Source organism: Nannospalax galili, unplaced genomic scaffold, assembly GCF_000622305.1.
Source record: "Nannospalax galili isolate Female #2095 unplaced genomic scaffold, S.galili_v1.0 scaffold1475, whole genome shotgun sequence".
Classification (NCBI taxonomy): Eukaryota; Metazoa; Chordata; class Mammalia; order Rodentia; family Spalacidae; genus Nannospalax; species Nannospalax galili.
In genome coordinates, this window is record NW_008336116.1 from 381,359 (window position 1) to 395,178 (window position 13,820).

At 38.3% G+C, this 13,820-nt stretch overlaps 1 protein-coding gene across 1 annotated transcript in view; it reads left to right on the top strand.

Moving 5' to 3' along the window:
- The window catches only part of Mroh9 (maestro heat like repeat family member 9), a gene marked incomplete at its 5' end in the record, with an annotated part of 43,664 nt that overhangs the window by 19,496 nt on the left and 10,348 nt on the right, over nucleotides 1-13,820 (top strand). The window contains 7 exon segments of the mRNA XM_029562455.1: nucleotides 1,900-2,054; nucleotides 4,688-4,853; nucleotides 5,900-6,042; nucleotides 7,001-7,144; nucleotides 9,126-9,246; nucleotides 11,087-11,221; nucleotides 12,640-12,837. Of these exon segments, the coding sequence (XP_029418315.1) occupies nucleotides 1,900-2,054; nucleotides 4,688-4,853; nucleotides 5,900-6,042; nucleotides 7,001-7,144; nucleotides 9,126-9,246; nucleotides 11,087-11,221; nucleotides 12,640-12,837 (1,062 nt within the window).

The window sequence follows — 13,820 nt, forward strand, 5'->3', positions numbered from 1 at the left end:
TAAAAAAATTAATCTCCAGGCCACTGGAGGCTTGCTCATATGAGCCTGTGGCAGTGGTGGCATTGAACATGGGACCCATGTCAACTCAATTAAACAAGGGCCCAAAGGGGAAGTAAGAAACATGTGACAGGGCAGCACTAGATTGAGAACTCTTTGAGACTGGTTGATGCTGTGTAATGGAGAGTATGACTTAAATATGATCATTGAATGGGCTGACTAGACTCCAGTGGATGCATTTACACTGAAGGACATTTGGGTAAAAACACCTGAATGAATAGGACTTAGCATGTATGGCAGAGTGCATGGGTTTGGTGGAGGGATTGGAGAGGCATAGATGAGGGAAGGGGTCTGAATTTGATTGGGAAATGGTGTATGAAATTTTAAAAGCTCAATAAAAATTTTAAAAAAGAAAATTAATTAAGTAATTATTTTTTAAAACCTTCAAGATGCTAAACCCAGGCTTTAAACAGACGTGGAAGGAACTTCTGAGCATGGATTCCTGTGACAGTCCTTATTCACAGGTCCATAATGGTGATACACAGACTGGACTCACAATTTCCTCTCCTGACACAGCAGTGCACTGTGAAAAAAGCTGAGAGAAGTTACTCAAATTCAGAGAGAGGGCAAGGGAAAGTAGCACATCCTAGAGGATTAGTGCTGCTATGGGAAAGAGCATTCCACTGGCCAAACATAACCTGGGGGAAAAGGGGGCTCAGTGGGTCATCTCCTTGACAAAACAGTTCTCCAAGAGAGTAAGAAGCAGATCTCAGGCTAAATGAAGCCATACCATATCACTGCAGAGATGAAAAGAGGTCAAACCAAAAACCAAATGTGTAATAGAGCTTCTGCGACAGTAAATCACTAACCACAGAGAAAAAAAAAAAAGAGAAATGGGGTTCAGCAGTTTATCACCCCAAAGCAGCTCCCACAATTGAACTACTCAGTGCGGGACATTCCTGCCTTAAGCAGGATTAGATTTAAAAGTCTATTACAAGGGAAAATAGTGCACAGTTAAAATTATTTCTGAAAATGCCTTAAATTGTACGTGTGCTTTATAGTCTTACAATCTCTAAGTAAATCTAACAGGTGAGTTCTTTCCTTCTATGGAGATTAAAACAGATCATTGCTCCCATAGCTGAATACATAGCAACCCAGCTGGTTAAAGTAGGATGCAAGATGCACTTAAAAGCGGACAAAGAAACAGGTCTAACCATATGGTGGCCAAGCCATGGAGAAGAACCAGAATGAACACCTCTCCTTCTGAACTCACCTTCAAACACATGCAGTACAGTCACATGCTCACTATTTAGGACTTCCTCTGTTTATTGTTTTTCCTTTGTTTCATTAATTTAAGATAAATTCTAGGTCTAGCCACAACTCTTTCTGTTCATGAATGAAAAAAAGGATAAAAAATAAAATTTACATGGATCTGTGAGTTTTCAAGTTTACAACTTACCGTTTACCATTTGGGGTCACTCCTCTCAGACCCAGTTTACTCTTTCAACATATGGATTGATATCTTTAAAATTCAGAAATTCTTCTGAAGTAAACAGTTTGTTATTTTGTCCAATTGTTTTGATCTTCTTTCTTAAAAACTCGAATCACATATTTTTTTCTATCAGTAAATTTATATATGTCTTATTTAACGAAGTCTAGCTTTCCAAAACACAGTTAAAAAAATATTTCTCAATGTCCATAAACGCACAGCTTTATTTTTGACCTACCAAATACCTTGCATTGTAATCATGTAAATATACTTTCTGCTAGTGCTTATCATGTGCTATTTGTTCTCTCGGTTATTCCAATAAAGAACAAATTTTTATAACGAAAAAAAAAGTTTGTTTTAAAAGTTATGAAGGAGCACAATATTTTCCTTGACCTGTTAAATTTTGCTTCCAGGTGACTAAAATTGTGGATCATATTTATAAGCATCTATCTAAAAGCTCTTCCCACATCGTGAAGAGTACCCTGTTACGGGTTATCACCTTATTGGCCCGAGCTTCACCCAGGACGGTTATTCATCTGCTCTTGGAGTTCCCATTTCCAGCAGACGAGTAAGGCTTCCCCTTTCCTTCCCCGTCCTCACACGTTTGTTCACAGCTCCACAGTCGATGGTCATGCATTCAAGTCTTGTCAGGACTCATTTCTTTTTCTTTCCTGAAAATAAATATATTTTTGAATCTTATAAGATGGATGGAAGGTTTAGAAAAGACCATAGTTTAATTGATATGTGACTTTGTACAATGCCCAGCGCATGGTAGGTCCTCAAGAATTGAGCAGTGTCATCTCATCATTACTTATCTGAGGTTTCAAATTGTGTTCCATTGCAAATCTTATAGAAACAAACTTTCTGCAAAGAGATAATGAACTTTTTTACTCATTGTAAATTTAGTCCGTTTTTCTTGAGAAGACCAACCTCAAACATAAGAGTATTTTTCTTGTTTATAAAGTATAGACATAAGTTATTTCTACCCATCAACAAACTAAAGAACCGCTTGAAAATTACCACATATAGGAGCTAGAGAGATAACTTAGTGGTTAAGAGCACTTGTTACTCTTGCAGAGGAGTGGAGTCTGATTCTTAACACCCACATCAGGCAGCCCACAACCACTTGTAACTCCAACTCCAGAGAATCCAACCCCTTTTGGCCTCCATGGGCACCTGCATGTACATGTGCATACACACATGGCAGACACACAAATGAACATAAATATCAAATATAATTTGCATAGTCTCCTATCCCTTAACTGTTCATCTGAAATCCATGAACCAGGACCACAAGAAATACTTAAGAATAACAACTCCTAATTTGAGCCTATGAGCCAATACAACTCTAACAGGGGCATTAAAGAAGCTTAGGATAAAATCGCATAACTCTTTCTACAGTTCATAATTTGAGGAGGAAGATGTTACTTCTGACAGTGCAATAGATAAAAAACCACATTATGCGAAGGACTCTGACTTTGAAAACAAATCTGGAATCCACCCTCACCTTGGCCCTAACATTCTGTATGCACAAGGTTAACATGACTCTCTGATGCTAAATTCCTAGACTGTAAAGTTAGTAAAGTCCATTTTTCTCTGTAGAACTGTTACATGGGTTGTGTGGATGTGATAGGGAATCAAAGTCAAAGTTCTAAACAACTCATGCAACTTCCTTTTTCTAACCAAAAGATTATTTATTTAGGAAACTTAAATTGAAAAAATACTCCACTAGTTATCAAATTTCTAGAAAGATCTTCATGAGATTCAATGTTTTATGTCGCAAATGGAGCACCCATATGACTAAAGTGTTTCCAGCCACCCCCCCCCACTTTTTTTTAAAGAAAGACCATATCCCACATGGACATAAGACAATGTTGCCAGGAATCCATTGCAAATGAGATGATATAGGAAGGCTTAGTTAGAGGTAGAGAAACTTCAAGAAATTGCCACAGCTCTTACACAATTATAGGTGAGGCCTGGAAAGAAAAGGCCAGCATTGGGAGTTAAGAAAAACACACAGAGGATCTGATTACCCAGAAGGTGTGAACAAAAGATTAAAAATAAAGGACACAGGGCAGAGTAGATTTGATGTATGTGTGAGCCTCACAGGCAGGAGTCATGGGCAGCAGATCCAACAGAGCTAGAAGCATACTTGTTCTGAGGAACTAGGCCCCCGTGTTTGGAAGCTAAATGCAGAAAGACTGAGAAACAGACTGGAGAACCCATCACGGATGGACATTTCAGGAATAAATTGGCACAGATGTACAACAGTTGTTGAGATGGACAATACCAAAAATATACATGAAGATTGGCTATGTGTGTAGAGAAAGGAGATAAGTGAAGAAATTGGTGTTTGAGCTGTGGAGGTGGCTCGGTGGGTGAAAGTGTTTGCTGCAGAAATATGAGGGCCTGAGTTCAGATCCCCAACACCCATATAAAAAGCTATGTGGCTGCCTGTGTACTCAGTAACCCCAGCACTAGGAGAAAGATGGGAGGATCATCAAGACCTGATTGCCAACTAGATTAGCCAAAAACACAGCAAGATCCAAGTTCAGTGACAAGCCCTGTCTCCAGAAAATAAAGTAGGGAGTGATAAAGGAAGAAACCTCTGCTTAGGTCCTGCTCTGGTCTCTGCATGTGCATTCATAGGCATATGTACACACACACACACACACACACACACACATGCACGCACACACACACACATAGACACATACACACATGCATTCATCACACACAAAGTTTTAAAAGAAGTCGTAGATCTAGTCACCCCTATGTCACTCATTAAGTATATAACATTTAGCAAAATTCGTCTGAGCTCAGGTTTTTATTTTTGTTTTTGATCATTTTATAAATAATTTACTTTAAATTTTTAACTGCATATTGTTCTACATATTAATTTGTATTCCTATGCCAAACTTTAAATATATTACTATTCCTAAGTAAGCAAGATCACAAAATGGAGTCCCAGAGAGAGCCTGTAGTATAGAATGATCAGTCCTTAACATTAAATGAGATTTTATTTAAGTCCTCCTCATCCTAAAAATAAGACCTTTAGAAGCAATGTGAATCTCAGTTGATTCGTGGTTTGTGTATACTGTCTTTGCTATATGAAAGTGTCGATCCAAGACTTTTTCCTGATCACATCAATGTATCAAGTAACAAGTGACAAACGAGGCTCTCAACACTTTGTGTTTGCAGCACTCTGTTACTGATGTGGCAAACAGTGGCCTCTGAGTCAAGTGTCGCACCTCAAGTGCTGAAGACAATCTTGCTGATAGTAAGAGAAAAGCCTGGGTTGATGGAGGAAGCCCTGGCAGACAGAACATGCTTCTCCCCTGATGCCTTCAACATGATGCCTGTGATGGTAAATGACGTATAAGTGTTTCTGTTCAGGGTTGTTTTCCTGATCATGAAACTCCTATCTGCTCAGACTCAGTCCTCCTCTTCGGCACAGCACTCCTCCCATGTATCCAACACATAATCAGTGTGTACCACACCTTGATCCTAGAGCATGCATTCTGCTAAGATGTGGAAATAAAGAACAAGCATGTATGTCCTATATCAAAAGAAATATAAAGTGATATATGTGAGGGGAAGAAGGTGGCAGGGAAGGCTTAAGGTAAGTTGGAGGAGGGCAGGCCTCAGTACTGAGCTGACATAAAGCCAGAATCCCAAGTCAGATCAGGGTGATCATTACATGCATCTTGGAAAGACAGAGCAAAGTCCCTGTCATGGTAGAAGTGTGGCTGGTATGTCATTGAATGAATCTGAGGGAACATCCCAACAGCAAAACCATAGATGATTCCAGAGAGACCACCACCAAGTAAGTCATATAAACTTCTGAAGTCAAGTGAAGGTCTAATTTCACTGTATTTATCATGTTTCTCCCATGGACCAACATCACCAGACCTAAAAGGACACTCAGGTCTCACAGAAATATAATAGGAAAAAAATTTCATTGTTTCATAAATGTGAGATGTTGGGATACGTGTTTGTAAGACAGCAAGTACTGCAGGGTTCAAGTGATTTGAGGATGACCTGGGGTACCTCTCCCTAAATATTTCACTTTCCTGGATTGTTTAAATGCAAAGAAGACTTGAATTATTAGTAAGACTATCCTCATGTCCACATGGGAGTAGGGGCATGGGATATATGCCCTCCTTGAGGGCTAACTTCTTTTCCATAAGTTTGACAGAAGGAAGAGAACCATTAATAGTGCCTTGGAAGCCCCTTACCAAAGAATGCTTGGCATGGTGCTTCACAGCTGACTTGGTGGGTGTTATTGAGTGAATGCACGTGCATTCCTAAGGAGGGTGGGGAAGGCTCGCAGCTCCTCCTGCCCTCTATATCACTGAGTAGTTTTGGAGGGAGACAAGTTGCCCTTTTAACTTGCTTTTCCTTCCTTCATAGGCATTGCAGGCCCTGTGCACATTTCTCCCTATGAGTTCTTATAGGGAAGTGTTGCCCCAGTGCTTCCCTGAGCTGCTCATGGCCCTCATGTTTCAACTCTTCTACTGCAGTCAGCTCAAATGCGACACACAGGAGAAGCCTCTGTAAGAGAGTCAGGCTGTTTATTTCAGGTTAAATCAGAGATAAGTATCCAGTGACTCTCTTGGGGATTTGTCACAAGGCTGTCTGAGGTGCTGCTCCCACTTATTTCATTTCCTCTTGTCTAACAGTAGAAAATCCAGAAAAATAACCTTCCTGAGTACTCAGCCATTAACTGGGACCTCTTCTCCATGCATGTGCAGTTAATAAAGAGTCACAAGTACAGAACACTGTTCATTCCTGCCTTGCCCACTGCCAGACAAACAGAGGAGGGAGCAGAAATGAGCATTAGATTCAAAGTTAGGCATGTTCAAGCTCTGCCATTAGCATGGTCTCTGATAACCTCTCAGAGCTACCGTACGTGCAAAACAGAGTAGTGTGTGCAAATGTGCATTGTAAACTAGAAAGCTGTTCTGTGGTAGGTGATATGATGAGTAGGTGGAAGATATAAGATCAGTCCTCTGTTGGCAGGGGAAAGGTTCCTAACTCTTTTCCCCAAGAGACTTTTGCTACCCTGTAGGGAAAGTCTCAATCCAATTGTCAGCTATTGCCTTGTCTGGTGTAGACGGCTAAGCCAAACAGAGCACAACTCCTCTCATTAAGATATTTAGTCCACTTTCTACCCTCTAAGTAATATCTACACCCAATCACCCCCAAGGAGAAGGGAATGTGTTCTATTTATCAAGAATATCCATCAAAATCGACAGGTCTAGCAGGTCATCACATCACTGGATAGGCTAATAGACTGCTATATGAGTAAACCTAGACTTTGTGTGCTACCATTTATTTTAACCTCCCTAGCCCACGAACTGTCAGAGAAGATTAAAAACCATTTAGTAACCTCCTTCCTCTGAAGCATTCCTCTCTTTTAACCTGTATCCTTCCCAAGATGAGATGGAAAGGCAGGTCATGTGTACTTAGTTCCATGTAGGACACTGTCCATGATGTTTGCTCTTTTTCTAGCCATAGCTATGTCCGAGATGCTTTGAAAATTCTGTTTATTTCTTCTGGACTACAAGAAGTGGATGCTTCTCTGGAGAAAAAGAATTTCTGGCTCCATATTTCTCAAGAAATGGATTACCAGTTTGGAATTCAGCTCATTGCTAAGTAAGAGGAGGTGGCTCTGGATGGAACTCATGGTCTTTGTCCCATCTTCTCCATCTTCCTTAAGATGTGCCATGTGGGAACAAAGCTGGTGTCTCCCCAGTTTCTAAATCTCTCCTGATATCCTACATTGCCATTTGGTTTCTGCTTCTTTGATTATTTGAAAAGCATTATTTTGGGGTAGTCTTCTCTTTCATTCCTTCTTACTTAATCATACATAAGTTACACACACACACACACACACACACACACACACACACTTTCCACAGAATAAGGTTCTCTTTTACATACAAGGAACTAAAGATAATGTCATGTTCCCCTGTGATGTTAGCTGATTCCTGTTCTGTAGACATCACACTTCCAAATGTCCTCTAGTTTTAAAGTAATCTAGTAAAGGTCTGTACTCAACAAGCCAAGCAAATGGATTTTGGAAATATGATGGAAGAGAACCTTTTCTTGCATTAGAAGTATTTGGGAGTTTTTGTTTGCTAGGTTGGTCTGGTTGAGTGGTTTATATTTAACTCTTCTGATTATAGGGATCAGATTTTCTGAGCCAAACTCAGGATACAGAGCCTTGGTTCCATGAAAGACAATTTGCAGCTGTGACAGAGAATATAGTCTGTATGATCCATGGGTTCTTGGTACTTCTAATAATGGCATTGTATTGGCACATGCATTTAAGGAGCATGCCTTTTTCAATAAAAATTATATTTATTTAGTTTTTTTAATTAGCAAAAATCTCAAGGGAAAAACTTTTCATATTATATAACTGATCATTCTCAAGCATAAAGCATTTGTTAATAAATATAAAACTAAATTTTATGATTTTGATTTGTTTTTCCCCAACTTTAACTATATGGATATTTATGGAAAGGTGAGCTCTTAAGAAAACCTCACAGCTGCATCAGCTTCTATAAGGGATATAAATTTCTATTATTGGAGATTCTGAAAAGCAGACCCCTAGCAACTTCAAAAACAGGTATTTTCACCAGGATAGGAACATGAGGAAAATGTAGCCAGAGTTCATTAAAATATGATCCAATCTGGGTTTAGGTCCTCTTCAGATGATCTAAATTCTCCATATTATTTGACAAGACCATCGTCTTTTTGGGAGTCCAGCATGTAGCCACTGCTGTCTTCCTAAGTAGTATCCTCCCAAGTTGCACCAAAACTGAGATTAATATGTCTTATTCTGTGTAGTACATTTGCACCATATAAATGGTCACTAGTAAAGCACCATTCTGTCCTCACTACTTGGATCTTTCTATTCAAAATATGATCCACAAATCAGCAATGAAATCACTGGAGAGGTAAAATTTCAGAATCTCATATTTGTAAGTTCCCTGTGTGATTTGAATGCACATTAAAGTTTCCCAGAAGACAGGCCTATAGTCTTGAAATGGAAACACTGTCATACCATCCCTGCACATCTTACTTCTAACAATCAGATTCAGAACTGTTTATAGAAACAACTTTGAGCCTGGTTATTGCTCAAATGTTTGTGGAAAATAGCCTAATGAATCAGAGTTCACCATTCTTTCTCTTGAGCAATCCATAGTCCCAGATTCTCTTCATGATGTCATCCAAAGGATGAACTTGATCCAAAGCCACAAAGGTCATCTGTAGCCTGCATGGCTATCTTGGATTGTGCTTTAGGCATTTATTTCTTCTCTCTTTGACTGATGGGAGCTTATGCAAAAATAAGGCTTCAGTCATGTGGAGAAGGATGAAGAGACAGGAAAGAGAGATAGCAATAGGGAAAGAATTGTTGCCAAGACCCAGGCTTGCATAATTCCCCAGAGTCTGCACAGAATTTGTGGTGGGACTGCAGTTTACCTTGTATTGGAAAAACTTTAAGAATGACTTTTTTTAATCTGGGAGGACAATAGTATGAGGGTTAGATTGCCTCCTTGTCATTGTCTGTACTTAATAAGCAAAATATATTTTCTTCTTTACTAATTCAGAGCCTCGTGCTTGTTTACAGAACTCTTAATGAATTCAACTTTCCACAGTTTCGAGAGACCTTACGTTATGTCTACAACATTGCACTGGGAGGTCCTAGATGGCCAGGAGACAGCATTGTAACAGTAATATTCTTCAGTGAAGTGAGTTTTAATAGTAAAGTGTGAATAGAATTTCCCCTCCAGTTTGTTACATAAACTTAAATCATGACTCCAGTTTCTCAGCTCTCTTTCTGAATATTTATTCTCCCCCAAATTTAAGAGAATAAAAGACATAAAAAAGAAAAAAAAAAGAAGTTAGGACAAGAAGCAGAGAGGTAGATTACATCTGGACATGGGAGGGTTGTCTCTGTAACTTACTCCAGGAATTGGCTCTTATCTTCTCGGGTTTGTAGATTTGCATACTCACCAATTACTTTTGAAGTGCTGGTCATATATCTCTGCACACTTGCTAAAGTGTATCAAGGGTAACTGGGTTTACTAAAGATAGTAGGTGACAGTTGAGAAACTAGACATTACATTAGATTCTCATAGGGATAAAGAATTAGCCAAATAACTGGATAAAATGAAAACCATGTTAAAATGTGAAACCATATTATTTAGCTTTTACTATGACTGTTATACCATATATTGTAATGTCAGAGTGAAATCAAACAAATAGAGTCCATTTATTTACAAAAGTCCATAGCCTGAAATGATGAGTCCTTCAAATATCTCCCTGAAACTAGTATTGTAATAGGCAAGGATTATTACCTAAGTAGTGATGCTCAACATTTTCAAAATATTGAGATAATTTACATTATAGCAAAATAATTAATAAACTGTAGAAAAGACCATTTTCAAATGAGCTTAAACCATTTGTATCTCTTTTATTTTGTGACTCACTTTTTATTGTATTGTCAATTATGTATTAAACATTACACCTAAGCACAACATAAAATTTCCTACAAAATGATAGATTTGAGATAAATGTAAAAGTTATATAAGATTTGCTTTAGCATCATTAGTATGGAATATGCAACTTAATGAACCTATTTGCCCCTCTCATCATGAATATCAATGCTCTTTGCTGGCATGTCTGTCCTTCCAAACAGTCAGCAATGACCACATTCTTCCTAATCTTTCAAGAGATTTTGACATGAAAGGAGCCTGGTTTTGTCTGATTCTTTCTCTTCATCTATTGAAATGATCACTTATCCCATCATTGTATTAATTTGATATGTCACATTTTAAAATTTGCATACATGGCACCCTTGTCTGCCAGGGATAAATCCCACTCAGTCACACTAGATGAGCTTTTAGTTTAGTGTTCCACATTTTCTTTATTGATCTTTCTCTGGGCACAGGTTGATTCAATACCTTGTAATTGTGAAAAATACAATTTCTCTTTAAAATCCCAAATAAATTTGCTTGGACTCTATATTTGTGTTATCATTGGATACTATGCGATTACTTTCTTAACTTTTTAAGGAATCTTTTTACTATTTCGCTAATGTCTGAACTAGTTATGTTTCAACCAGCAGTGTACAAATTTCCTTTCTCCACATCCTTACCAACATATATCTCTTCTCTTTTTCATGTTTCTTGCTCGCTCACTTGCTCACTCGCTCTTGGCTCTCACTCTTGCTCTTGTTCTTTCTCTCTCTCCTCCCCTCTCTCTTTTACACACATGTACTTAATTATTTTTAAAAAGGAAACTTAACATCTGACATTAATGCAGAAGAGGAGAATAATTTATATTAAATTATTACATTTTCAGTTTTCTCCAACAGTGGAGAAATCTTATCAAAACAAGAGCAGAACTCAGCATCCATTTCTTATTCTGATTGCTGTCTCTCCCTTTCACAGACACAGAAATATATTTAGAGATACATGTAGTCACAGTTTTAATGTGTTTTACTAAAATGTCTTGAGTTTTATTATAGACAGATTGTGTCATTTGGCCTGACTCCATTCATTAATTTATTAACTGCTTTTTCTTAAGCTTCTGAACAACTTCAAGAAGCCATTACCAGAAGAAGCTTTGGACCTCTTTAGAAAATGGATGAATGACTCTAATCCTTCAGTTGCAAAACTGAGCCTTCAGAAAATTGCCAGCATGGTACCAGTTTTCAATGAAGTACGTGTGTAGGTGTGATGTGTATGTGCCAGTATTATGAGAGGTATAATCTGTTACTTTGATATTGCTCAATGCTCTTACACTAAAACCTTGGTATCCAAACTGCTAAAACTATCAAATTCTAAAACTGAAGTGAATAGACAAGATATAAATCAGCTTAGTGGTTATATCCCCTTATTCATAATTTTTTTCCAAAAATCATTTATTTTGCTGAGAATTTATTTATCATTATTTCCCAGAGTGAATTCTCTTCTTGTAGTTTAAACCATTGTCATGCTGTTTCCTCTCCATGCTGTGTTCTCATTGATTCCTCTCTTGGGGTACCCACTGGAGCCCACTGGAGTTCCTCCCTCCATTTAAAACAGTTTCCTCCTTCACCTACACATGTTTACATTTTTTCCCTTTTTGGATGATCATCTCGGCTTGGATTACACTAAATATTCTGATCTCTAGTAGACTAGCTCTCTAAAAGCCATCTCAACTGGCAGTTTATTCTCTATAGGATGCTAAAAGTGTGGTCCTTGAGCCACCAGCATCAGAATCACCTGGAAACTTGTTAAAAATGCAAATTGTTAGGCCCTACTCCAGGCCCTGCAGAATCTGAATTTCTGTATTGGTGCCTAAGGTCTTAAATCCTTAGCTTAAAGTGAGAATCACTGTCCTGCAGTTTCCTCACAAATGTATATGAATACATATTAACATATAGGTCGTTTAAATTTAAACGTGCTGCCTATGTTTTGTATTTCCAAATTCCAAAGTATTTTGCATAATGCTGAGACTGTAGATGTACAACAAATCATTTGTCGATTCAATAATGAATCTAAGCATAAATCTTTGTTTATCTATTGGGCATAATTTCTAAAAACTTGAAGCCAGTCTGTGAATGCCCACTTTTGCATTTGGAATTGTATAAGCCATGATCCATCTGCTTTAAATAAAACATACAAGTCAATAAGGGTGGGTTTTTTGTTGTTGTTGTTTGTTTGTTTTTTTGGCAGCATACATTATTTTAGTAGGCAGAAAGTTTTTCATTGCTTTTTCCAAAATTCTTCTCCATGTCATTCACAACTGAAAGGGAGAATCTGGGTCAAGGCTAGTGTGGAGAGAAATGGAGAAGTGGTATTTCACTGCTGTAAAACAGACTCAGCTTGCACAAAAGTATCTTGGGCTCTGAAATAGCCCTTAATTCTATGTTGTTTTCTCCTTAACATTACTTTGGTAAATAATGCTTTTTCATTCTCTTTCTTTTCTTTTCTCCCTATCTTTCTTTTATAATTACATCTACTTTACAAAACTTTTAACAATTTTAAAAGCACACTTGTGAGCCAGCAATGCCAAATGCAGAAGTATGTATACCTAATACCAGCTCAAGTCTCCTTCTAGTTCCTAAGTTCTTCCATTTCCCCCTTTATATGTAGATGGAAAACTGCAGCTTATTGTTGCCTGTCCTTCGTGCTTTCTCTTCCAAAGAGCATACTGTTATAATTCAGGCCATGCTCACCCTCCGAAATATTTTGAGCAAACTGGACAAGCCTGTCTACTCTAGAGTGTGTACCAGAATTGCCTCCTGCTACGGTCCTCTGATGCGTCATGTGAGTGACACAGCTAGATGTGCAGTACCATTAGATTTGGGGGTTCAGTTGAAGTCCCAGTTGGCAAATGATCTTCTATCCTAGAATGAGTCAACACAAGACAGCCATTTTTCTGTATAGCCATCATTTTTTTTTCTGAAGACAATAATATTTACCACTTCCTTTAAAAGAAACTGTAGTATAAGAATCTGGAAAAGTATGTCCACAAGAAAAGAGAATCAGGGCTGGAGAGATGGCTCAGTGGTTAAGAGCACTGACTCTTGCAGAGGACACAGGTTCAAATCCCAGCACCCACATGGTGGCTAAGAACCATCCATAACTCCAGTTCCAGAGGATCCAGCACCCTCTTCTGACCTCCAAGAGCATTGCACAACATGGGTGCACTTATATATGTGCAGGCAACACACTCATACACATAAAATAAAAATAAATAAAATTTTAAAAAAGAAAGGAGAATCAAAGAATCATTTCTGTCCTTTAGCTCAGTAGATATATTGGGTGACACTGTACCTAGAATGGGTAGGTATAAATCCCTCTTCGCCTCTGACTATCATGTCCAGCAAGAGATTTCTTCAGTTTCTTGGTAGAGAATCAAAGAATCATTTCTGTTCTTTAGCTCAGTGGATATATTGGTTGACACTGTACCTAGAATGGGTAGGTATAAATCGCTCTTCGCCTCTGACTATCATGTCCAGCAAGAGATTTCTTCAGTTTCTTGGTAAATCAGTTTCCCCATCCATAAAACAGACATAGCAGTATGTTTATTACGGCATTAAAGGTTGGTAGAATCACCTTCTCCAAGGGTCAGAGAACATCACAACAGAGGGAATGGAAAGAATGGAAAAGCCAGAGGTTGGAGAAGCTGCTGAAGGATGTCTTTCTGGGCATGACATGGCCATTGTACTCATGAACTCAGTGCAACTGTGGATATACACATAAGACCTACACAGGACTGACCTCGTCAACATTTCATCATGGAAAGAGGAAGGGCTCATGAAGCTCTGCCC